At 44.0% G+C, this 25,365-nt stretch overlaps 1 protein-coding gene across 1 annotated transcript in view; it reads left to right on the top strand.

Annotated features, from left to right (window-relative positions):
• Window positions 1-25,365, top strand: part of LOC139371203 (calcium-dependent secretion activator 1-like) — a 162,461-nt gene that overhangs the window by 100,391 nt on the left and 36,705 nt on the right. The window contains exons 17-26 of the mRNA XM_071111390.1: window positions 88-240; window positions 2,638-2,754; window positions 6,347-6,410; window positions 10,075-10,198; window positions 13,570-13,608; window positions 16,851-16,957; window positions 18,057-18,065; window positions 19,885-20,041; window positions 22,287-22,428; window position 23,295. Of these exons, the coding sequence (XP_070967491.1) occupies window positions 88-240; window positions 2,638-2,754; window positions 6,347-6,410; window positions 10,075-10,198; window positions 13,570-13,608; window positions 16,851-16,957; window positions 18,057-18,065; window positions 19,885-20,041; window positions 22,287-22,428; window position 23,295 (913 nt within the window). The remainder of the gene's footprint in view (window positions 1-87; window positions 241-2,637; window positions 2,755-6,346; window positions 6,411-10,074; window positions 10,199-13,569; window positions 13,609-16,850; window positions 16,958-18,056; window positions 18,066-19,884; window positions 20,042-22,286; window positions 22,429-23,294; window positions 23,296-25,365) is intronic.

Raw genomic sequence — 25,365 nt, 5'->3', positions numbered from 1 at the left:
TTTTGTTTGCCATTACTTTTCTCTTCTCTGTTTTTCCTTGCTTGCTCTCATACCATCACCCCTGCCTCTCCCTCATGTAACCTGTAGTCAGAGACTGTCTGAGTTGCTAAACTGGCCCGTAACCGAGGCAGAGCTTCAAAGCTACCTTTACCCCCCCACCCCAGAGACCCCCACCCCCTCCAAGAGGGAACTCAAAATCATGGAGTTTGGGGGGGGGAAGTACTCCAAGTCCCAGAAGGTAAGAGTCTGTGGTGCTTCTCCCACTTTCACATGCTATTGGAGTTATCGGAAATTCCTAGTTCCGTCTAGAAAGTTTACTTGAATGACCCGCCAAGTCGAAATTACAAGTGGGAACTCTGATTAAATGTTGTAGGCCGGTTTGTGACGTTTCACCACTGACTTTGACCTTTTCAACCAAAAGATGACAACAAATGCTGTTTTGAATGAAACAAAGTTGTTTTTCTGACATCACAACTAGAAAATAGGAAGTTCTGACGAACATGTGAATGTGTATTCCTCCTCACTTATAGATCCACTGTGACTCCCATTCGGCCTTTGTGACATGAGTGTTTGTTTTTAACAAGATTAAATACTGTATTTGAAATATTGAAATAATTAATGAGTATTGCAAATAATAGTATTGCAAATGAGTTTTTTAAATAATAAAATGTCTCTGTTTGCATGTGTACTTGCATACATATGTAAGCTTGTTTGTACTTGTGTGTTTGTGTACATCTGCCCAGACTTTTGTATGTCATAATAATGGCTTGATCTCTAGTCAACATAAACAAGCGAGTGTCACTACAGTGTTGAGGGGCGAAGGTCATGGGCAGCTGTCTGTCAGTCTACCAGTCTGCCCCAATCTGACACTCCTCCTACCCAATCTACCCCTCCCTCCACCCCTCCCCCATCCTGTAACAGACAGTGATCGAGCTGAGGTGGGCTGTCTGTTTGAGTCCTGTTATGATCAGGCTAGACAGGGAGACGGGAGTAGCTCCAAGACAGGAGGATGGTAGTGGGGGTGGAGAGCGAGAGGGGAAAATGAGAGGAAAAGAGAGAGACGTTCAGGAATAGAGGGAGAGGGAAAGAAGGATGGAGAGAGATAAAATAAGGGAGGGAGGGGGGTGTAGTGTACTGTAGTGGGAGCTCTCCAGCCGGCCTGCCTGAAGGTCAGGGATGACAGGATGACAGGTCATCATGGGTGACGGGCGAGTGTCTCCTGCCACTGTCCGAGCCCAGGCCACAGCCAGCCCGCCTCCAGTCCCCATGACCATGACAGCCCCGTGCTGCCCGCGAGAGAAACCCCTCTCTGGCCATGACCCCCTTCACTACCCTGACCCCCCCTTACTCCCCTCACCCACCCACAACCTAATAGCCTTATAGCCACAGGGCATGGACTGAATATTATAGGGAGTACAGTAGCCTGGGAGTAAATTAAGAGTAAATAGAATTTTAAGGGTTGGAGTTGATTCAATTCCACCTCCAGTTAGTTTAGGTAATGCTTTGGAAATGTGGTGTTTGAATGTTAAAAATACCAGTTAAATATGGCTTTTATCTTTTTAAATTGGATGTACGAGTCAATTTGTGATTTGGCTGTAATTCATTTCCAGTCACGTACTTTTGAAATAAGCAGAGACCTCTGATGTGGTGTTCCTCTGATATTATTAGTTTCTCTGATCGCTCTGTGACAAATGACAACTCATTTCCATGTAGAGTTTATGAAAACATTATGAAAGCCGTGTAGGAGAACAAAACAAGGCTAGGCATAATTAGTGTGAAATTATCAAATTTGTTTTCTGAGTTTTCACATCACATACCATGTTATTAAAAGCTTGGGCTTTTTATTGCTTATGACATGCCTCAGATGAAGACACACACAAAACACACACTGACAATCATAGCCCGAAACACACACACATAGAGGGAGCATGGGTGAGGGGCCTATCTCCTTATAGTTAGTGACACGGCTGAGGATGGGGGAACGTGAGCACAGGGGAACGTGAGTGCATGTGACAGAGGAGGCACTGGTCGCCGTGACAGCGGCTTGAGGAGCAGGAGACGTGACATGCTTGTTGTCACCGGGCCCAGGATGTCATCTCAGTGAAGGACAGTGAGAAAGGAGGAGGGAGGTGGGGAGGGATACTCCTCCTGTCAGACACGATGGGGGCCACAGCTTGCCATAGGGGTGTGTGAAGGGCAGGGGGACCCCCCCCCTCCCTGTAACCATCCTCTCAGATACCAGTGGCCCCACTCTCCCAAATAGCTGGCTGGCTCTTACCTGTAGAATACACCACACATACGCTGGATTTGTACTGTAGGCTCTGCTGTGGACGTATAACTACATACTACATGTGTATTACTGTATGTTAGCTGAAATTCTCAGTTAGACCTCCAGTGACCGTTTGACCCTTGTGTGTGACCCCTGTGATTACTGTGTCAGTGGTGGCAATACTGCCTACTCTGATTTGGGATATTATGATAATTCTAAAATAACATTTATTCCAAAAAATTGTCCAAAGGGATCTTTCAATTAATACATAATTTATATGCATTGTTCAATATGTGGACGATGTGGGAATGAAACCCACAACCTTGGTGTTTCCTGCCCCATGCTCCAACCATATAAACTCTATGGTACTGTATGCCCCTCAGGCCTGACGGGATAGGGACGGTGACTGTGGAGGAGAAGGAGCGCTTTGAGGATATCAAGGAGAGGCTGCGTGTTCTGCTGGAGAACCAGATCACACACTTCAGGTGTGTACTGTACTCACTGCCAAGTCTGTAACTGACCCTGGCACAGACATGCCTATGGGACTCATCAGATCACAGATTGTAGATCATGACATATGCCAATCACTGTGCTCTGCTATATGTTACTTACATTCTGATCTCAAGAACAAGCTAGTCATTTATAAATTATAGAACTCCTTGAGGATAAAGAATGGTCTTATGATGAAGGAATACAGTGCATTCAGAAAGTAATCAGACCCCTTCACTATTTACAGCCTTGTTCTAAAATGGATTACATTTTTAAAAATCCTCATCAATCTAAACACAATACCCTATAATGACAAAGCGAAAGTGTTGTTCAGATGATGTTCTGAAAGACCTGCAAAACCTGGACCCGTACAAATCAGCTGGTCTTGACAATCTGGACCCTCTATTTCTGAAACTATCCGCCGCCATTGTCGCAACCCCTATTACCAGCCTGTTCAACCTCGCTTTCATATCGTCTGAGATCCCCAAGGATTGGAAAGCTGCCGCAGTCATCCCCCTCTTCAAAGGGGGAGACACCCTGGACCCAAAACTGTTACAGACTTATATCCATCCTGCCCTGCCTATCACTGTCCATCTCGAATCCCACCGTACCTTCTTCGCTGTGCAATCTGGTTTCCGAGCCGGTCACGGGTGCACCTCAGCCACGCTCAAGGTACTAAACGATATCATAACCGCCATCGATAAAAGACAGTACTGTGCAGCCGTCTTCATCAACCTGGCCAAGGCTTTCGACTCTGTCAATCACCATATTCTTATCGGCAGACTCAGTAGACTCGGTTTGTGACTGCCTTGCCTGGTTCACCAACTACTTTGCAGACAGAGTTCAGTGTGTCAAATTGGAGGGCATGTTGTCCGGTCCTCTGGCAGTCTCTATGGGGGTGCCACAGGGTTCAATTCTCGGGCCGACTCTTTTCTCTGTATATATACCAATGATGTTGCTCTTGCTGCGGGCGATTCCCTGATCCACCTCTACGCAGACGACACCATTCTGTATACTTCTGGCCCTTCCTTGGACACTGTGCTATCTAACCTCCAATCGAGCTTCAATGCCATACAACACTCCTTCCGTGGCCTCCAACTGCTCTTAAACGCTAGTAAAACCAAATGCATGCTTTTCAACCATTCGCTGCCTGCACCCGCACGCCCGACTAGCATCACCACCCTGGATGGTTCCGACCTAGAATATGTGGACATCTATAAGTACCTAGGTGTCTGGCTAGACTGTAAACTCTCCTTCCAGACTCATATCAAACATCTCCAATTTAAAATCAAATCTAGAGTCGGCTTTCTATTCCGCAACAAAGCCTCCTTCACTCACGCCGCCAAACTTACCCTAGTAAAACTGACTATCCTACTGATCCTCGACTTTGGCGATGTCATCTATAAAATAGCTTCCAATACTCTACTCAGCAAACTGGATGCAGTTTATCACAGTGCCATCCGTTTTGTTACTAAAGCACCTTATACCACCCACCACTGCGACCTGTATGCTCTATTCGGCTGGTCTTCGCTACATATTCGTCGCCAGACCCACTGGCTCCAGGTCATCTACAAGTCCATGCTAGGTAAAGCTCCACCTTATCTCAGTTCACTGGTCACGATGGCAACACCCACCCGTAGCACGCGCTCCAGCAGGTGTATCTCACTGATCATCCCTAAAGCCAACACCTCATTTGGCCGCCTTTCCTTCCAGTTCTCTGCTGACTGTGACTGGAATGAATTGCAAAAATCGCTGAAGTTGGAGACTTTTATCTCCCTCACCAACTTTAAACATCTGCTATCTGAGCAGCTAACCGATCGCTGCAGCTGTACATAGTCCATCGGTAAATAGCCCACACGTTTTACCTACCTCATCCCCATACTGTTTTTATTTATTTACTTTTCTGCTCTTTTGCACACCAGTATCTCTACCTGCACATGACCATCTGATCATTTATCACTCCAGTGTTAACCTGCTAAATTGTAATTATTCACCTACCTCCTCATGCCTCTTGCACACAATCTATTTAGACACTTTTTTTTCTTTTTTCTACTGTGTTATTGACTTGTTTATTGTTTACTCCATGTGTAACTCTGTTGTTGTCTGTTCACACTGCTATGCTTTATCTTGCCCAGGTCGCAGTTTTAAATGAGAACTTGTTCTCAACTAGCCTACCTGGTTAAATAAAGGTGAAATAAAAAAATAAAAATAAAAAACGTAAGCATTCAGACCCTTTTCTATGAGACTTGAAATTGAGCTCAGGTGCATCATGTTTCCATTGATCATCCTTTCCAAGTTTCTACAACTTGATTGGAGTCCACCTGTGGTAAATTCAATTGATTGGACATGATTTGTAAAGGCAAACACCTGTCTATATAAGGTCCCACAGTTGACAGTGCTTTAGGTCGACCAAGCCGTTAGATCGAAGGAATTGTCCGTACAAAAACATTTCTGCAGCCTTGAAGGTCCCCAAAAACACAGTGGCCTCCATCATTCTTAAATGGAAGAAGTTTGGAACCACCAAGACTCTTCCTAGAGCTTGCCGACCGGCCAAACTGAGCAATCAGGGGAGAAAGGCATTGGTCAGGGAGGTGACTAAGATCCCAATGGTCACTCTGACAGAGCACCAGAGTTCCTCTGTGGAGATGGGAGAACCTTCCAGAAGGACAGCAATCTCTGCAACACTCCACCAATTCGGCCTTTATGGTAGAGTGGCCATACGGAAGCCTCAGTAAAAGGCACATGACAGCCCGCTTGGAGTTTGCCAAAAGGCACCCAAAGGACTCTCAGACCATGAGAAACAAGATTATCTGGTCTAATGAAACCATGATTGAACTCTTTGACCTGAATGCCAAGCATCATGTCTGGAGGAAACCTGTCACCGCTTATCACCTGGCCAATACCATCCCTATAGTGAAACATGGTGTTGGCAGCATCATGCTGTGGGTATATTTTTCAGCGGTAGTGACTGGGAGACTAGTCAGGATCAAGGGAAAGATGAATGGAGCAAAGAACAGAGAGATCTTTGATCAAAACCTGCTCCAGAGTGATCAGGACCTTAAACTGGGGGCAAGGTTCACCTTTCAACAGGACAACGACCGTAAGCACACAGCCAAGACAACGCAGGCTTCGGGACAAGTCTCTGAATGTCCTTGAATGGCCCAGCCAGAGCCCGGACTTGAACCCAATCAAACATCTCTGGAGAGATCTAAAAATAGCTGTGCATCAACGCTTCCCATTCAACTTGACTGAGCTTGAGAGGATCTGCAGAGAAAAATGGGAGAAACTCCCCAAGCTTGTAGCGTCATACCCAGGTAGACTTGAGGCTGTAATCGCTGGCAAAGGTGATTCAACAAAGTACTGAGTAAAGTTTAAAAAAAATGTAAAATAAATGTACACATTTTTAAAACCGGTTTTTGCATTGTTGTTATGGGGTATTGTGTGTAGACTGATGAGGGGGAAAAACGATTATTCAATTTTAGAATAGGGCTGTAACGTAACAAAATGTGGAAAAGGTGAAGGGGTCTTTCTGAATGTACTGTACCTTCATAGAAACCCTACATAAATAAAACTGGATTTCTTTCACAGGTACTGTTTTCCATTTGGTCGACCGGAGGGGGCCCTGAAAGCCACTTTGTCCCTGCTTGAGAGGGTATGTTATTATGCATCCTTTTTTAGCCTTACCTTATGTTCTATTAACCATGGACAAATACCTTCCTTTAGGCTATGGGATCAAAAAAAACGGAATAATATTTCAAATGTTCCATCCAAATTGACCAGATTGTATGGATAGTTGTCTATTTGATTTCTATATTATGTTATTTATAATATAGGCTACTTGGTAAAACAGATGTTTGTCTCCTGTTCTCTAGAAGTGAAGGGTCAACAAGCGCACTCCCATCTTTTTCCCGTTTGTGGTACATACTGTAGGGCCAGTTCTAGTCTTTTGTGGGACCTAAGCGAGATTTGGTTGAGCCCCCCCACACCCCCTCCTCCCAGACCAGGCGCCAGGAAGAAGTGACTAAGGGAACAGTTGAAATCGGAGAGGGGGCACATTTTTGGGAGGTTCTTGCATTGGAATTATATTGAATTCGGTTTATATAATCACGCTATACCACAATAAACATAAAGTTCAAATGCCGAGACTCATTGAGTGCTTTTGAAATCTGTAGCCTCTCTGCAGCACAATGGACAGCGCCCTACAGCTAGGCCGTTTTGGTAATGAATATAGGCTACAAGATAGATAGGACAATTCATCCATTACAAACAGCCTATGTGAATGCAGCTGGACACACAGCTGTCTTACCAAAATAATGCAAACTAAATGCTGAAAGTAGTGGCCTAGTTATTCATACATGCAAACAAAAATACTGAATAGCAGTTTGGCTTAGAATACGGACACAACTGTGAATGCGAACGAATGGAACAGAACAAAACAGCGGTACCAAGTAGTAAGCCTGGTAAACAAAATAGATCGATAAAGACATGACACAATGTATATTCAGGCTAGTTACATTAACAGTAAACTGTAGACCTTACAGTGAAAATCTTACATACAAGCAACAATGCAGTTTTAAGAAAAAATAAGTGTTAAGTAAAAAATAGATAAACAAAAATAACAGTAACAAATAATTAAAGAAGCAGTAAAATAACAATAGCGAGGCTAAATACAGGGGATACCGGTACAGAGTCAATGTGCGGGGGCACCGGTTAGTCGAGGTAATTGAGGTAATATGTACATGTAGGCAGAGTTAAAGTGACTATGCATAGATAATAAACAGAAAGTAGCAGCAGCTTAAAAGTGTGGGAGGGAATGCAAATAGTCTGGGTAGCCAATTGATTAGCTGTTCAGGAGTATTATGGCTTGGGGGTAGAGGCTGTTAAGAAGACTTGGCTCTCCGGTACCGCTTGCCATGAGGTAGCAAAGAGAACAGTCTATGACTAGGGTGGCTGGAGTCTTTGACAATATTTTGGGCCTAGCATATATGTCCTGGATGGCAGGAAGCTTGGCCCCAGTGATGTACTGGACAGTATGCACTACCCTCTGTAGGGGGAATAGGCTTTGTCATGCCCTCTTCACGACTGTCTTGGTGTGCTTGGACCATGATAGTTTTTTGGTGATGTGGACACCAAGGAACTTGAAGCTTTCAACCTGCTCCACTACAGCCCCGTTGATGAAAATGGGAGCATGCTCTGTCCTCCTTTTCCTGTGTCCACATCTCCAACGAACTATCATGGTCCAAACATACCAAGACAGGTGTGAAGAGGGCACGACAACACCTTTTCCCTCTCAGGAGACTGAAAAGATTTGGCATGGGTCCCCAAGATCCTCAAAAGTTTCTACAGCTGCAGCATCGAGAGCATCCTGACCAGTTGCATCACCGCCTGGTATGGCAACTGCTCGGCCTCTGACCGTAAGGCACTACAGAGGGTAGTGTGTACGACCAAGTACATCACTGGAGCCAAGTTTTCTGACATCCAGGACATGTATACTAGGCCCAAAATATTGTCAAAGACTCCAGTTACCCAAGTCATAGACTGTTCTCTCTGCTACTGCACGGCAAGCGGTACCGGAGTGCAAAGTCTAGAAACAAAAGTGTCCTGAACAGCTTCAGCCCGCAAGCCATAAGACTGCTGAACAATTAATCAAATGGACACCAGTCTATTTATATTGACCCCCCCCCCCCCCCTTGTTTTTACACTGCTGCTACTCGCTGTTTATTATCTATGCATCGTCACTTTACAAATTACCTCGACTAACCCGTACCCATGACTCGGTACCAGTACCCCCTGTATATAGCCTCGTTATTGTAATTACATTTTATGGTGTTACTTTTTGATTTGATTCGATTTTTTTTAACTTTCTTAACTCTATTTCTCGAACTGCATTGTTGGTTAAGGGCTTCTAAGAAGGAATTTCACGGTAAGGTCTGCACCTTTTGTATTCGGCTCATGTGACAAATCAAATTTGATTTGATTCTACAATCCTAACTCTGAAACAGTAAATTGAGACCATGACTGTTCCAAAATGTTTTATGTTGCACTTTTACAGCAGGTTTTTTGCCGTTCTACACAGTTTGCCATGGGGCGGAGAGAAAATGTTGCAATTGTATAACATGTTTCATGCAATTCTATTCATTTTGCATGACTTAAAGCATGTTAATGATATCTGAGTGATAGTGGCTAACAAAATCCCCCCAAAAATGAGTTGGTGCCCCCCTAGCGTCCTGGGGCCCTAAGCGATCAGCAGTGGTGTAAAGTACATAAGTAATCATTTATATTTTTGACAACTTTAGTTTTACTCCACTACATTCTTAAAGAAAATATGTACTTTTTACATTTACAATGCTCAAGCAGGACAGAATTACCTATCAATATAACACTTTGTCATCCCTACTGCCTCTGATCTGGCGGACTCACGAAACACAAATATTGTGTTTGTTAATGATGTCTGAGTGTTGGAGTGTGACCCTGTCTGTCCATAATTAAAAATCTGAAAATCGTGCTGTTTGGTTTGCTTAATATAAGGAATTTGATGTATAGCATTATTTTTACTTTGTACTTTTACCCAAGTATGACAATTGAGTACATTTAAAACCAGATACTTTTAGACTTTTACTCAAGTAGTATTTTACTGGGAAGTATTTTACTGGGAAGTGTTTTACTGGGAAGTATTTTACTGCGTAACTTTCCCTTTTTTCATATTCTGTTAAGGTCTCTTTTACTTTTACTCAAGTATGACAATTGAATACCTTTTTCCACCACTGGCAATCGCTTATGCCTGGAGCTGGTCCTGGCGGTACAGCCCCCAAAAAATGTATTTTATTGGTCTCCCGGGTGGTGCAGTGGTCTAAGGCACTGCTTCGCAGTGCTAGCTGTGCCACCAGTGACTCTGGGTTCGAGCCCAGGCTCTGTCGCAGCCGGCCGCTACCGGGAGGCCCATGGGGAGGCGCACAATTGGCCTAGCGTTGTCCGGGTTAGGGAGGGTTTGGCCGGCAGGGATATCCTTGTCTCATCGAGCACTAGCGACTCCTGTGGTGGGTCGGGCGCAGTGCACGCTGACCAGGTCGCTAGGTGTACGGTGTTTCCTCCGACACATTGGTGCGGCTGGCTTCCAGGTTGGATGCGCGCTGTGTTAAGAAGCAGTGCTCGGGGGTTGCTTGACCTTCGCCTCTCCCGAGTCCGTTACGGGAGTTGCAGCGATGAGACAAGACAGTAACTACTAACAATTGGATACCACGAAATTGGGGAGAAAAAGGGGGTAAAAAAAGAGGGGGAAAAGTATTTTTTCTACAATGTCTTCTGTTCTGTCCCAGGTGCTGATGAAGGATATCGTCACCCCTGTGCCCCAGGAGGAGGTGAAGACAGTCATCCGTAAATGTCTGGAGCAGGCAGCCTTGATCAACTACCAGCGCCTCTCAGAATATGCCAAAGTAGAAGGTAGATGACCACTTACACACTGACTGACACCCCTCCACACACACACACAATGCAGCATCACACTGTGTCCTACACTCTTTCACACACAGTACTGTACTGTACTATTTATGTTCTATCAACATTTTTGTCTCCCTTCTAGCATTGTTACCACAATAGCGTTGATATCTATAGGGATTATCACACGTTGTTGTTGCACAGTGGCCTACAGTACTTGTGAGATACTACAGACATCATGCCCTCTGGTGCTTTACCACATTGCCCCCTGCAGGTCAACTGTTGCACACAAACGACATGACCTCTTAAACATCAGGACTCAGTTTCCAGATAGCAATGGGACTTAGGCTTACAAGTATTTTAATGATGCATCATTCCTGATGTAACATGAGTTTCCCAAAAGACCACGCATCGCTAAGTACAATGTTGGAGCATGTGTCGATACTGATAGAGTCAAAAGAAAGGCAGCACTGTTCTCTGATCAGCTTTCTCCATTCAAATCTTACCTTAACATTATAATTATTCCACAATACTGACGACGGATCCGCTCCTAGCTGAGAGATATTGTCACATTATGGCTGCAAATATTGAGGCAGCTTATTCTAACGCTTACCAATAATAATGCACTAAATTACAGATTCATTTGTCACATCATTGCGCACATGTTGTTACACAAATATTGAGGTAAAAATTAGACAGTGTAGCCTACAAATTGAACTCAATGGACTGAACATGAAATTGATTTCAATATGATTTAAATATTGTACATAGGCCTATGTAGCCAACAGGCCTACTGTATTTTTTAATGCAGTCATCTCGGTTTTAATTTGAAACATCATTTTTATCATTTGCTTGTCCATTTGCGAAAGCTACAGCAACTGTGTATTTATAGGCAACTTCGTTCCAAAGTTATCTGCGGTCACAGAAAGACCGATAAACAGGTTGATTTTTTTTGTTTTTTGGGATATCTTCTGTGTATAAAGTGAGATGGAATGGCATCTGACGACAGTTTGGGTTTTCAAAAAAGATAAAGATCATCTTTAGCACTGGCACTAGAAATTAGAAGGCAATGGATAAAATGTAATTTTTGTGTTTTGGGAGAACTCTCCATTTAGAACTGATCTCAGGGACATTTTAAGAGGAAAGTCAAACATTGAAATACAATCAAATAATGGAAATAAGGTGTTGTATTTATATTGTATTGAAAATGCAGTAGATAACGCGAAGCAGAGATTTCATACATAATTTTCACAATGGGATGAGTAATATTGGCGCCTTTGAATTAATATAACTGTTCTGTCCCCAGCTGCAGTAAACAGTGAAAAAATACTCCATCTTCCCCTAATGTGGCTGCTCTTACTTTTACTCTTTTTATTCACAGGTGTAATTTACATTGATATAGCTCCCTAAATTAACTTGCACAGTAGAGATGTGTATAGTAAGTAAAAATGCATTCAACTCCCCGTGAATCTGCCATCTTTATGCTGACTCCTGTGTGTCTCAGCTTCTCTCTGGGCCAGTCAACCCACTGTCCCTCTCCTCTTGCACACCGTTGCGGCTTCAAGGTGGGGTGATGCTCTGAAGCAACAATTCCTCCTTCCCTGGTTTCCTCTCCTTTGTTCTGAAATAACCTTCATCTTCTGTTCATCTTACCCCCCTCTGCTTTCCTCCTCCTTGTCTATTGGCTTTGCTGCTTCACTCCAAGCCCCTTGTAGTGTGAACACAAGTCAGGAAGGACAATACACAAGGCATGCTGGGATTGCCCTCTGCAGCAACCCAGTATTTGTCCGTTGCATGTCTCAGGATTTCTTTACTAGGCATACAGAACTGGCTTACAAACTAAATTATGTGTTGGAATATATTTCTATGTGTGTGTAGCTTTGACTACACTCACCTATACTATTTTACTGGAAATGTCTAGTCTCAAATTCAGCTCTTCTCTATTCCGGTCAGTTTCTATAAAGAAATACCTGAGGGTGCCGAAGATACTGAAGGAGATGCCCCTTAGTATCTTGGAGTGGAAATACTGCAGAAAAATCCTGTTTCTCATAAACATTTGCTTGTTTGTTGCCTTGATTGGGAAAAACTCAAACTTGATAGAAATGTCTCTCACCTTAATACCATTTGGCATGACGAATGGTTAAACAAAAGTGTGTCCAAAGACGACCGCCAGCCCACACGCCCTTTGTCCAACCACCCCTCTCCTCCACATTCGGCACTTCGGGCCCATCCCAAACCTTCTCCCCACCCGCCAAACCCCACCCTCCACCACCACCATCTCCACAGAGGAACCTGTGGGGACCCCTATCCCTCAGAGGAACCTTAGAGCTCTGACCTCTCCTCCTCTGACCCCAGCCTCTTGCATGCCCCGATCCTCTCTTGTAGGGAAAAAGAGAGAAATGTATGAGCATCCTGTCTTCTGCTTGGCGTCTCAAGTGATGGATTTAACCATTCGTGAGTACCTTCTTCATCCTGCTCCACCCTCCTCCACCCATTCCTCCTCCTCCCCTTTCCTCAACCATCTTTTTCTATTTTCAACATCTCTCCGTTCACACGTCCCAATCCCCTCTATTACCACCATTCCTTGCTGCCCTCTTAAACTATCTCTCTCACGCTCTCGTTCTTGCTTCTCTTAAGTCCTTTTCCTTTTGATCTGTTGCTTCTGTCTGTGAAAGCCACCTGTGAGACCTGTGTCTGTTAGCCACCTGTGTCTGTTAGGTCCTAGCAAGGCAAGCCAGGACCAAGACTCCAACGGTCTGTGACAATCATGAGAGATCGTATCTACTGTATCTGTCAGCTTTGTTTTCTGTTCACATGCCTGTCTGCGAATTGAATGCATTTTTACTTTGCTTCTGTGTAAACCCCCCTCAGTCCTGTTGAACCATGTCTCACTGGTACAGTACATGATACAGGTACACCATACAGCTACTGTACCATAGGGAACATTGTCATGACTTTCCCTGTTTGTATCATTTCACACTGGGGACCAGAGTGGTAAGACAACAGGAACAGGAAGTGGCAACCATAAACTGTATGTCCTGGAGTGTTTATGTTTTGTGTGTGTGTTTGTGTGTGTGTGGGTGGGTGGGGGGTTGGGGGGGGGGGGGGGGGGGGGGGTTTGGACCACTGTCTGTATATGTTTTACTGTTTGAAGCTATATGTGTGTCTATGTCTGACTACTGGTTAACATCAGATCTGGAGAGGAGATCCCTTGGGTGAAGGGTGAAAGATGTTGCTCAACCACTTTTTTTCCAGACTTCCACTCTATCCTGCTCTTATGCTTTCATTACTGACTATCCACTCCTCTCTCTCTTTCTCTTCCTCCCACCTTCCCTCTCTCTTCTTCTCTGCTCTCCCTATCTCCTGCTCTCTCCTAGCGGAGAAAACTCAGAAAGATAAGAAGGATCAGGATCCAGGTGACACCATCCTATATATGAGCATATCCTAACCCAGTTAGAGCCATAGCAACATAACATCTCACAGCCTTCCTGAGGCACGGCCTGGGAAGGTTCCAGGAATGTTGTGACAGAGTTATGTCTCCACACCCCTGTCCTGTATTTTCCCCTGTACCTGCACTGCATTCCAGTGATGGAGATGCAGCCCTCCCCAGTGGGTGATTGTGGTAACCCTAACTATTAAGTCCCCTCTCTAGCCCTCCTGTTAAGACCACTCATCTGTGGAGTAGCTCCACCAATGGGCCTCCTCTGAATTCTCTTAAAATGCTTCCTCTTTCCTGCAATGATGTTTCCTCTTTTCAAAAAAAAAAAATGATGTCAAGGAGGGGAAGAAAAGAAGTGAGGGAGTGAGGAAGGGAGGAAAAGAGAAGATGGAGAGAATTAGTAAACAAATGAACGGAGAGATCAATTTTAAGACCATTCAGACCATTGCCATTGAGTATCTCACTTGTGTGATTGAAACCTGCAGAGGTAGCACAACTTTATTGCAAGCTTCAATACATGTAAGATAGCAGTTATGTGTTTGAATTCACAAGTTGTGCAATGAAAGTATCACATCCTCTGCAGATGGTGCATGAACATCTCCAATGTATTAAAATGCAATCGTTTTGAATAAAAACCTCATCAAAGTTTGGTTACACATTATGACTGATGAAATGGTTTGGATATTCTGGCTGATATTTCCCATAATGTTATATCAATGGCAATTTTGATTCATTGGAGATAAGTAAGTGAAGCAAGATGATATCATAGATCATGATAGCACATAGTCATCATCATTATTAATGTCACTTCCAACTGTTTCAGGCTCACAGTCTTGCTGGTGTCACTGTGTGAGATGTAATTGATCATTAAATGTCACTGACTGGACAGCACTCACACCTGGTTTCCCTGGTCTAAATCAGTCACGGACTAAAAAAGAAGCGGACATCCCTTATACTGTAGAATGTGGCAATACTGAGTTTCTGTTATAGAAGATCTAGATGTTTGGCCCTGCCCCTCACCTCACCTGTATCACTCCAGCACCCATGCCCCTTCATTGACCAATGGAAGAAATGCCCTTTGTGTTTGCGGGCTTTCTTTTAAACCCTCCATCCATATTGGTGACCAGACCATAATTTCAACACAGTCAGAGGCAATCCTCTGGCCACAGTCCAGTCCACAGACACCTTAAAGTGCTCTGCCAGTGTGTGTGCGTCACAGAGCTGTACTTCTGTACACTGCCAATTAAACCCCTGCTACTACAGAGCCTCACTAGCACAATGACAGTTGTGTGTGCTGGACAAAGAGCAGAAGCAGCGAGGAGAGGACATGGTCTTTGCCTCATTTCTTCAAGTGTAGAAGTCCACATTGTCACATTAATCTCTCCATTTTACTGGGACTGTAAAGAGGGACTGAGAAGTGCAAAATAAGTCAAGTAAGTCAGTGTTGTTGTGAAAAGTCTGTCTGACTGATTCATTAAGAAGAGATCAGGCATATGTAAAGATGTTTGACCCTCAGATGCCCTGAAGTCTGAACGAGCACCCAATATGTTATTGTATAGGCTCCTACGCAGTTCTCCAGTTACCTATGCTGACTCTCTCTCTCTCACAAATACCATCTCTTCACCATATTCATTATTCTTTTCTTTATTTCAAAAGCATACATTTATGTGTAGTTTCATCGCAACCTCATTGGTCAGTTGAGATGGTTGTGTTTTGTCCCTTGGTTGTGTTTCGTAACATGATCGCTGTAGACTGAATTAGTTTCCATTGAGTAAAGTATGTGAACTAGAGGTCTTCACGGGTCCAAAGATGGATCTGGGGGCTTTCCCATCCGGGCTTGATATGCATAAATACATTTTTTTTTAAAGAGCAGAGACCCGTTCTGAATCGAGACGAAGACAACGAGATCTGTTTCGTATAGACCTGGTCGGATCCAGAGGCAGTCGGCTCAGAGTGAGGGAAGCAGCAGAAAAGGGATTTCTTTAAGCTACTTTATTAGCCAGAGCTGATAAAACGTGAGAGGAGGGAGAGAGGCGTGTTGCTCTATCAGGCGGGGGAGGGGCCGTACTGTGAGCGAGTGACACAGGGATGAGGGCAGAAGAGACGAAACCGCAACCAACCAAGCCAATAGTGGACTAATAACTGCAATAGCTAGGTTATTTATCATCAAATATGATGACGTAGTACCTGTCTTGACTGCATCAAACTGGGAGAAGCTAGTTAAGCTAGCTAACATTAGCTAAGTAGGTTAATTAATGCTTCAGAGCATGTGCCTTCTCATCCTACAGTTACGAATAATAACTCCATTCAGAATATTAAGTAGCAGCCTACCTGTTGGCTCTTGGTCGTTGTAGCCTATCCTTGTCCTAACTTTTAATTGTGTCATTTTAATTCCAGCTTCCATTGATCAGATACAGTATCTCCTAACTTTTGCCCCACACGGAGGCTCTATGACTGTAGCCTATTGCCACTTTGATGACTTATGATTGGCCAACAACAAGCTCATCGATACACTCTCGTGAAAAGTAAGACCAGCAGCATACATGATGAAATGTCTCTCTCTCTCTTTCTCTCTCTATAGCTAGCAGCAGTCGCATTCGGATCTGTACAGGCCCTTCCAGACAAGTCGGTTAAGATTACACACACCTGAGACCCGTGACACTCAGACCCGTGACATTATTTAAATTCTGGAACAGGACCCACTCGGGTCTCTGGTATCCGGGTACAGGTGGATCTGTGAAGACCTCTAATGTGAACAGCAGACTGTCATTGTGTATTTTGTTCTTCAAGATGGATTTGATGTAAAAACCTGCCAATACTTGCACTCTACACTTTCTTAGTGGTTATATTTATCCTGGTTGTCACAGCTATCCTACTTAGCAGGGGGAAATGACCAGACTTCAGGGAGTGTCGTTTTGCATATCACATGTTAAACTTGAGCGTCTCACATAAGAAACATTCAAAGTGTGGATGTCAGCACATACCGAACATAAGCGATGCACAACGTTCTGCACATTTTGCATGATAACTGTGGAACTTGTCTGTTGTTTTCCCTGTTTTAATTTGTCTCATTATACCTGCATTGTTCTAGAGATGGTTGTATTACAGTGTTGCCCTAGGAGACTTGCACAACATTAGCATAAGGTTGATCAGACGTTGAGGGGAAGTTTTACAGCCATGTATCTCCCTCCATATTGACCTGTGATCTTTGTGCTTCAGAGAATGTAGGGCGCTTAGTCACCCCTGCCAAAAAGCTGGAGGACACCATACGTCTGGCCGAGCTGGTCATCGAGGTCCTCCAACAGAACGAGGAGCATCACGCAGAGGTGAGTACAGCCCACATACATAATTCCAAGGTCAGTTATTATCAGAGCAGAGTGTTAAGAACTACAGAGAACCATGGGGCATTTATTCTCTCTGACTCTGTTTAACAGGCTACAGTCACAGTCGGTACAGTATTTACATCAGTTCTTTTTATCTCCATATCTCACTAGTGCATGCTAGCCAGACCGCATTGGCCTGCACGGTAAGGGGTCAAGGTGTGGGTTTAAAGGTCAAAAAGGTTGCATCACTTCTCACTCCTCCATTTCATGTGCACCAGGCATCGTTTGGGATGACAACGATGAGCAATGCAGAGTTTGACGGGGGGACTTCTGATTTGGTCACTCTGTTTCCTATACAAGCCTCCTAGAAGGGAATACCCAACAGGGCTTTAATTAAGCCAATTGAATCATATCCTAGCCTAGGCGCTATAAAGGTTTTTGTGGTGATGTCACAAGTTGCTCTTCCTGTAATTGAGGTTGTCCCCAACAGAAGTTGCATGGTGCTGGTAGAGCAGTGTAGTGTAGTGTAGAGCAGTGTAGAGCAGTGTAGAGCAGTGTAGTGTAGAGCAGTGTAGTGTAGAGCAGTGTAGTGTAGTGTAGTGTAGTGTAGAGCAGTGTAGTGTAGAGCAGTGTAATGCAGTGTAGTGTAGAGCAGTGTAGTGTAGTGTAGGTTGGGTGTGATGATGATTCAGACTACCTTCCTGTTGTTCACACTGCATTTGTACTCTTTCTGGAAACATGAAGAGAATGTACAGACCTCAGTGACCCATTTTTAAACACCAAATGTGTCTATTGATTATGTGAAGGCTAGGCCAAGTGCATGGTTTTCCTCATGCATATTATGTTTACTCACAAAAGAGAATGTTGACATATTTCTTAATAGACGTTGAGCTCTTGAGTATGGTTTGTCAATTAAACTATCATTTGTTTTTTCTCCATTGGTTTGGATCATGTCTTTCTTTCACTGTCATCATCACATATTTCCTGCCAACTAACCATTAGATGGAAAAAGTCAACACAGAGATGTGAACAGAAGTATACCTGACTTAATTCCTTCCTGTTCTCTTATTGTTTGTTTTGTTTGCGGGGAATGTTCGGACAGGGCAAAGAGGTATGTGATGGATCCTCAAATCCTGATAACATGACCCCCAACCCCTGCCGCCCCCCCACCTGTCATGACCCCTAACCGCAGTCACCCCCCACTTGCCATGACCCCTAACCCCTGCCACCCTCTACCTCCCATATTATGTGATGTACTGATGATGCCAAATGCCCAGGGATGATCTTAACTGTTCCCATCTCTCTTCCTAGTAATAGCCTTGTACCCCAACTTCTTCCCTTATACTTGTTTTCAGCCCATCCTGGAGAGTTGTGCTTGTGCAGCCCAAAGGGTTGCATTTGGTGATAAAGCAAACCTCAACAAGCACTGTGGCAGTGTCCCTGTCTATCATACTCAGATCCCTCCCACTGAAACCCCCCCCCAACCACATCACATCGCCCCCACCCCTCCCGGTCTGGTGCAGTTTTATCTGTCCACCCCAACTGCCACAGCCAACTCTGGTCCCATCCTGTCAGTGAAAGGCCTGCTCTGTGGTGCTGTGTGTTTGGGGAAAGCTGTGTGACAGGTAAGAGAGGTGATCCAGTCACCTCCACCCAACAAGCTGATCCTCCTCCATTGTAGACCTGATTACTCTCAATGGAAAAGCATGTCATTTGTCTGAGGTAATGTGACCCGTCTGTCCCCTCTTGCATTTCTCAAAATGCTTTGTTGTGTGAATTTTCCCATCGGAAATTAACACCAACAACATCAGTAGACCAGCATAACCAGAAATAGACACATCTTCCACTCCTTCTCAACCCAGTACCCTCAGTCACCTCATCCATGTACCAGTCAGTTTGAGTCAATTCCATTATTATTCAAGTAATTTGGCAAATCTAGTAATGTTTCTGTGTATAGGGTATGCCATGGCGAATACAGTTCAGGAATTGACGAATGGAAATTAAACCAACCCTAACTATTACCCAATTTAGCAGCCAATGTGAAGAATCAGTAGATGAATCCTCCCACTGCTTGAGGCCTGTAATGACAGTTTTATTTATTGTTATGAGCCTCTCCATTTTGACCCTGAGTCTGTTGCTGGTTGTTGCTGGTGCTGTCATGGCAACCGTCCCATGCCAGAGTGCATGACGCCCATGGGAACATTCACATCACAGAGGTGTGACGATGTGAATGGCTGATGGCCAAGTCCTCCACTGGCCCAGAGGACCACGGGCAGGGAGAGGGGGAGCATGGGAGGATGAGTGTTAACCTGCATGAGACCAGCCTGTTCCAGACTCTGTCACTCCACTGATTCTGTCTATCCTATGGGGAGGCTCTGAGCAGCTCTGTATGAATGACTTAGTCAAGGAGCCGTATCTATGCAGTTCTCTGTGTCTCTCTCTGTGGTCCAACAGAACAGCGCACGTTTAGCCGTGCTCGAGTGCAGAACTTAAACACTACGCTCAAAGCTGTAAAGTGTCCCCCAGAGATCTCTGTGTGATGCCTCAGAGGTGACAACTTGACTCTTATTGTGAAGAAAAGAGCCCTTATATAGATCGGTGGAGTAACATTATCTTCCTTTCCTCTCTAGAGAATGACACTTTGAGGCTTGTATTATAGTTGCATACTCTTATCCTCAATTTGTTTGTCTCTCTATCTTTGTCTATTTCTCCACCTGCCTCCCTTTTCCCCTCTTTCACCCTCTATTTGTTTTTCATCAAACTTTATCTGCACATTCCTCTCGTTCTCTCTTCCGTGTATCTCTTTCTTTCATACCCCTTCCTCTCCTTTCTCTTTTTCTATGTATTCCTCTCTTCTCTTTCATTCTACACTCTCTCCCCATCTCTCTGTTTTCTCTCTCTCGCTCTCTCCTTCACTCCTCTCTCTCTAGGCATTTGCGTGGTGGTCAGACCTGATGGTGGAGCATGCAGAGACCTTCTTGTCTCTGTATGCAGTGGACATGGATGCTGCACTGGAGGTTCAGCCCCCTGACAGCTGGGACAGCTTCCCTCTCTTCCAGTTGCTCAATGACTTTCTGAGGACCGACTGTGAGTGACTCCAACCCCGGCCCAGGCCCTGAACCAAGGCTACATTATGAACAAACACATACAGCGTTTAGCACTCCCAAACCATACAGCACATACAGCACACAGTCTGGAGCATTCATGACACATAGGACTGGGTTTTTATTGAATGTTCATTGTGGTTGATCTTGGCGAACTGGAGAAACTAAAACCTAGTGTTGAGATCCAAATTGAGGAGAATATGTTCCGATCTAATATTACTTTCACACTGCATGATCCTTTCTGCATTTGACTCCAGTGTAATGAAACGGATGAAGGTAATTGAGAGGACAATGCAGCACTGTGGGAGCTTCTTACTAAGACCTGAAACTAAAATTGAAATGGTTGCTGTGGGCCCTGTAATTATTCGGTGCATGTGACAAATAAAATTAATGAACTGTAGTTGCCGTAGGAGCGCTGTCCAGGGTTCTGGAAGCATGCGTCAGAAGAGAAACACTTACCACTGCCTTTGTGAAGTGAACCTGCACTGGGCTAATTGTCCCAGGGGAATGTCTCATTCTAGTTTGTCAGCCAGGAGTCTGGAAGAATGTAATGTAGTCTGTTGTTCACCTGCAGTGGCTTAATGGACTTGGACTGGAACAGCTTGTTATACTCACTTGTTACTGCTGCACAATTGGCCACATTCATAGTTGGATTTTTTTTTTAAACAGCTGATTGGTTATTCACATTGCAATGATCATAGAAACAAGAAAATCTGGAGACCGGCCAAAAATAAGGGTGAAATTAAAGGTATTTTGATAAATGATAAATTTACATTTATCCTCTACGGGATCGGTGTCCCCCAGCGGGACGGTTGAGCTAACGTAGGCTAATGTGATTAGCATGAGGTTGTAAGTAACAAAATAAAATCCCAGGACATAGACATATCTGATATGGGCAAAAAGCTTATATTCTTGTTAATCTAACTGCACTGTCCAATTTACAGTAGCTATTACAGTGAAAGTGTACCATGCTATTGTTTGAGGACAGTGCACAATTCTGAACTTGAAAATGTATTAATAAACCAATTAGGCACATTTGGGCAGTCTTGATACAACATGTTGAACAGATATGCAGTGGTTCATTGGATCAGTCTAAAACTTTCCACACTGCTTCCATCTAGTGGCCAAAATCTAAATTGCACCTGGGCTGGAATAATACATTATGGCCTTTCTCTTGCATTTTAAATATGGTACAAAAAAAATGCATGTTTTTCTTTGTATTATCTTTTACCACATCTAATGTGTTATGTTCTCCTGCATTAATTTCCACAAACTTCATGATATATTAGATTTCATAGTGTACACTTTGCATACAGTATGTTTGATGGACTGTAGCATACACAGATGGACTAATCCCATGTAATACTAGTAATTCTGATTTCCATGACTTTGACAGTATAGTTGGAAATGTAAACCTGCCACCATGATATCAACCATCCATCTCCCTCAGGCTTCTCCAGTGGTTTACAGGAGCACAATAACACAGTACACACACAGAGCAGCATCCCAATACTACCAAACCATACCACAGGGGAATTTTACATGGAAGGTCATTTGTTTTGTCTCCCTGAAGCAGCTAGCTTATGTGTCATGAAATCGCCTTAGCACCAGATAGGCGCCAAAGTCGGACACCATTCAAGCAGTTAATGAGGTCTAAAACAGTGGTGGCAGGGAGTAGGGCGAGCCCTGCATCCTCACTCCTGGACAAATACATCGAAGTGTACAGCAGCCACTCAAGTGGCTAATTGGAGAGCGACAATCAGGGAACAAAATAAACATTGCACCTACTGTGTATCATCGACCTTGACTTCTATACACGAGTACACACACACACACACACACACACACAGGGTGATTGAGCGCCAAAGGGATAAAGAGGAAAACAGACCCACTGTTTGGAGCCATGAGCCATCGCATTAACACACACTGGCCTCCATTTTATCTCCCTTGGTCTGTGTTAGCGTTGCCTTTTTACCAGTTGAATCTAGACAAAACTTGCCTGGTCTAAAATATATATATATAAAATATATATATATCAGATATACAAAAGAGAGAAAATCTGGTATAGCGAGCTAGACTAATATTAATATGATTTATTTTAGACAAGTTTTTTTTTTTTTTTTGCTCAATATTATCAAGGGTGCCTATCATTTTGGAGGTGACTGTTCCAATGGTGTTACATTTGAATGAATGACTTCACCTGACCTATATGCTCTGTCCTGTCTCAGATAACCTGTGCAATGGGCAGTTCCACAAACACCTGCAGGACCTATATGCCCCACTGGTGGTGCGATATGTGGACCTCATGGAGTCATCCATCGCCCAGTCCATCCACAGGGGCTTCGAGAGAGAGTCCTGGGAGCCTGTCAAGTAAGGACACCCCTAATATCAACACCCCATTGAAATGGTTACATAGCCCGGATGCTATTGTTTCTGCATTCAAGTAGAAATCGACTGATACCCAGGCTAGTCATAATGCAGTATAGACATACTGTATAGGTAGATGCTAATATCTTCAGTTTTCAAACTTGAATTACTGTCAATGTTTTCAGGCTTTCCTGTTCATGTTAACAGAAATATTCTGATAATGTTTTGGTAATCATGTGTACCATATATTTGTACATGAAATATGTTGATATCCACACATGAAGTATGTCTACTTGTGGGCAATTGTGTAAAAAAATAAACTTTGTTTTTATTTAACCTTTATTTAACCAGGTAGGCTAGTTGAGAACAAGTTCTCATTTGCAACTGCGACCTGGCCAAGATAAAGCGCAGCTATTCGACACATACAACAACACAGAGCTACACATGGAATAAACTAAACATACAGTCAATAATACAGTAAACAAAAGAAAACAAAAAGTCTACATACAGTGAGTGCAAAGGAGGTAAGTTAAGGAAATAAATAGGCCATGGTGGCGAAGTAATTACAATATAGCAATTAAACACTGGAATAGTAGATCGGCAGAAGATGAATGTGCAGGTAGAGATACTGGGGTGCAAAGGAGCAAAATAAATAAATACCAGTATGGGGATGAGGTAGGTAGATAGATGGGCTGTTTACAGATGGGCTATGTACAGGTGCAGTGATCTGTAAGCTGCTCTGACAGCTGGTGCTTAAAGCTAGTGAGGGAGATGTGAGTCTCCAGCTTCAGAGATTTTTGCAATTCGTTCCAGTCATGGGCAGCAGAGAACTGTAAGGAAAGACGACCAAAGGAGGAATTGGCTTTGAGGGTGACCAGTGAGATATACCTGCTGGAGCGCATGCTACTAGTGGGTGCTACAATGGTGACCAGTGAGATGAGATAAGGCGGGGCTTTACCTAGCAGAGACTTGTAGATAACCTGTAGCCAGTGGGTTTGGCGACGAGTATGAAGCGAGGGCCAACCAACGAGAGAGTACAGGTCACAATGGTGGGTAGTGTATGGGGCTTTGGTGACAAAACAGATGGCACTGTGATAGACTGCATCCAGTTTGTTGAGTAGAGTGTTGGAGGCTATTTTATAGATGACATCATCGAAGTCGAGGATCGGTAGGATGGTCAGTTTTACGAGGGTATGTTTGGCAGCATGAGTGAAGGATGCTTTGTTGCTATATAGGAAGCCGATTCTAGATTTAATTTTGGATTGGAGATGCTTAATGTGAGTCTGGAAGGAGAGTTTACAGTCTAACCAAACACCCATGTATTTGTAGTTGTCCACGCATTCTAAGTCAGAGCCGTCCAGAGTAGTGATGCCGGACGGGCGGGCAGGTGCGGGCAGTGATCGATGGAATAGCATGCATTTAGTTTTATTTGCATTTAAGAGCAGTTGGAGGCCACGGAAGGAGAGTTGTATGGCATTGAAGCTTGTCTGGAGGTTAATTAACACAGTGTCCAAGGAGGGGCCAGAAGTATACAGAATGGTGTCGTCTGCGTAGAGGTGGATCAGCGAATCACCAGCAGCAAGAGCAGCATCATTGATGTATACAGAAAAGAGAGTTGACCCGAGAATTGAACCCTGTGGCACACCCATAGAGACTGTCAGAGGTCCGGACAACAGGCCCTCCGATTTAACACACTGAACTCTATCAGAGAAGTAGTTGGTAAACCAGGCGAGACAATCATTTGAGAAACCAAGCCTGTCGAGTTTGCCAATAAGAATGTTGTGATTGACAGAGTCGAAAGCCTTGGCCAGGTCGATGAATACGGCTGCACAGTAATGTCTCTTATCGATGGTGGTTATGATGTCGTTTAGAAACTTCAAATCAAATCAAATCAAATCCAATTGTATTTGTCACATACACATGGTTAGCAGATGTTAATGCGAGTGTAGCGAAATGCTTGTGCTTCTAGTTCCGACAATGCAGTAATAACCAACAAGTAATCTAACTAACAATTCCAAAACTACTGTCTTGTACACAGTGTAAGGGGATAAAGAATATGTACATAAGGATATATGAATGAGTGATGGTACAGAGCAGCATAGGCAAGATACAGTAGATGGTATCGAGTACAGTATATACATATGAGATGAGTATGTAAACATAGTGGCATAGTTAAAGTGGCTAGTGATACATGTATTACATAAGGATACAGTCGATGATATAGAGTACAGTATATACGTACGCATATGAGATGAATAATGTAGGGTAAGTAACATTATATAAGGTAGCATTGTTTAAAGTGGCTAGTGATATATTTACATCATTTCCCATCAATTCCCATTATTAAAGTGGCTGGAGTTGAGTCAGTGTCAGTGTGTTGGCAGCAGCCACTCAATGTTAGTGGTGGCTGTTTAACAGTCTGATGGCCTTGAGATAGAAGCTGTTTTTCAGTCTCTCGGTCCCAGCTTTGATGCACCTGTACTGACCTCGCCTTCTGGATGATAGCGGGGTGAACAGGCAGTGGCTCGGGTGGTTGATGTCCTTGATGATCTTTATGGCCTTCCTGTGACATCGGGTGGTGTAGGTGTCCTGGAGGGCAGGTAGTTTGCCCCCGGTGATGCGTTGTGCAGACCTCACTACCCTCTGGAGAGCCTTACGGTTGAGGGCGGAGCAGTTGCCGTACCAGGCGGTGATACAGCCCGCCAGGATGCTCTCGATTGTGCATCTGTAGAAGTTTGTGAGTGCTTTTGGTGACAAGCCGAATTTCTTCAGCCTCCTGAGGTTGAAGAGGCGCTGCTGCGCCTTCTTCACAATGCTGTCTGTGTGAGTGGACCAATTCAGTTTGTCTGTGATGTGTATGCCGAGGAACTTAAAACTTGCTACCCTCTCCACTACTGTTCCATCGATGTGGATAGGGGGGTGTTCCCTCTGCTGTTTCCT

Source organism: Oncorhynchus clarkii, chromosome 17, assembly GCF_045791955.1.
Source record: "Oncorhynchus clarkii lewisi isolate Uvic-CL-2024 chromosome 17, UVic_Ocla_1.0, whole genome shotgun sequence".
In the NCBI taxonomy this organism is placed as follows: domain Eukaryota; kingdom Metazoa; phylum Chordata; class Actinopteri; order Salmoniformes; family Salmonidae; genus Oncorhynchus; species Oncorhynchus clarkii.
Note: the sequence above shows the minus strand (reverse complement) of the source record. Positions and strands in the feature narration are given on the sequence as shown.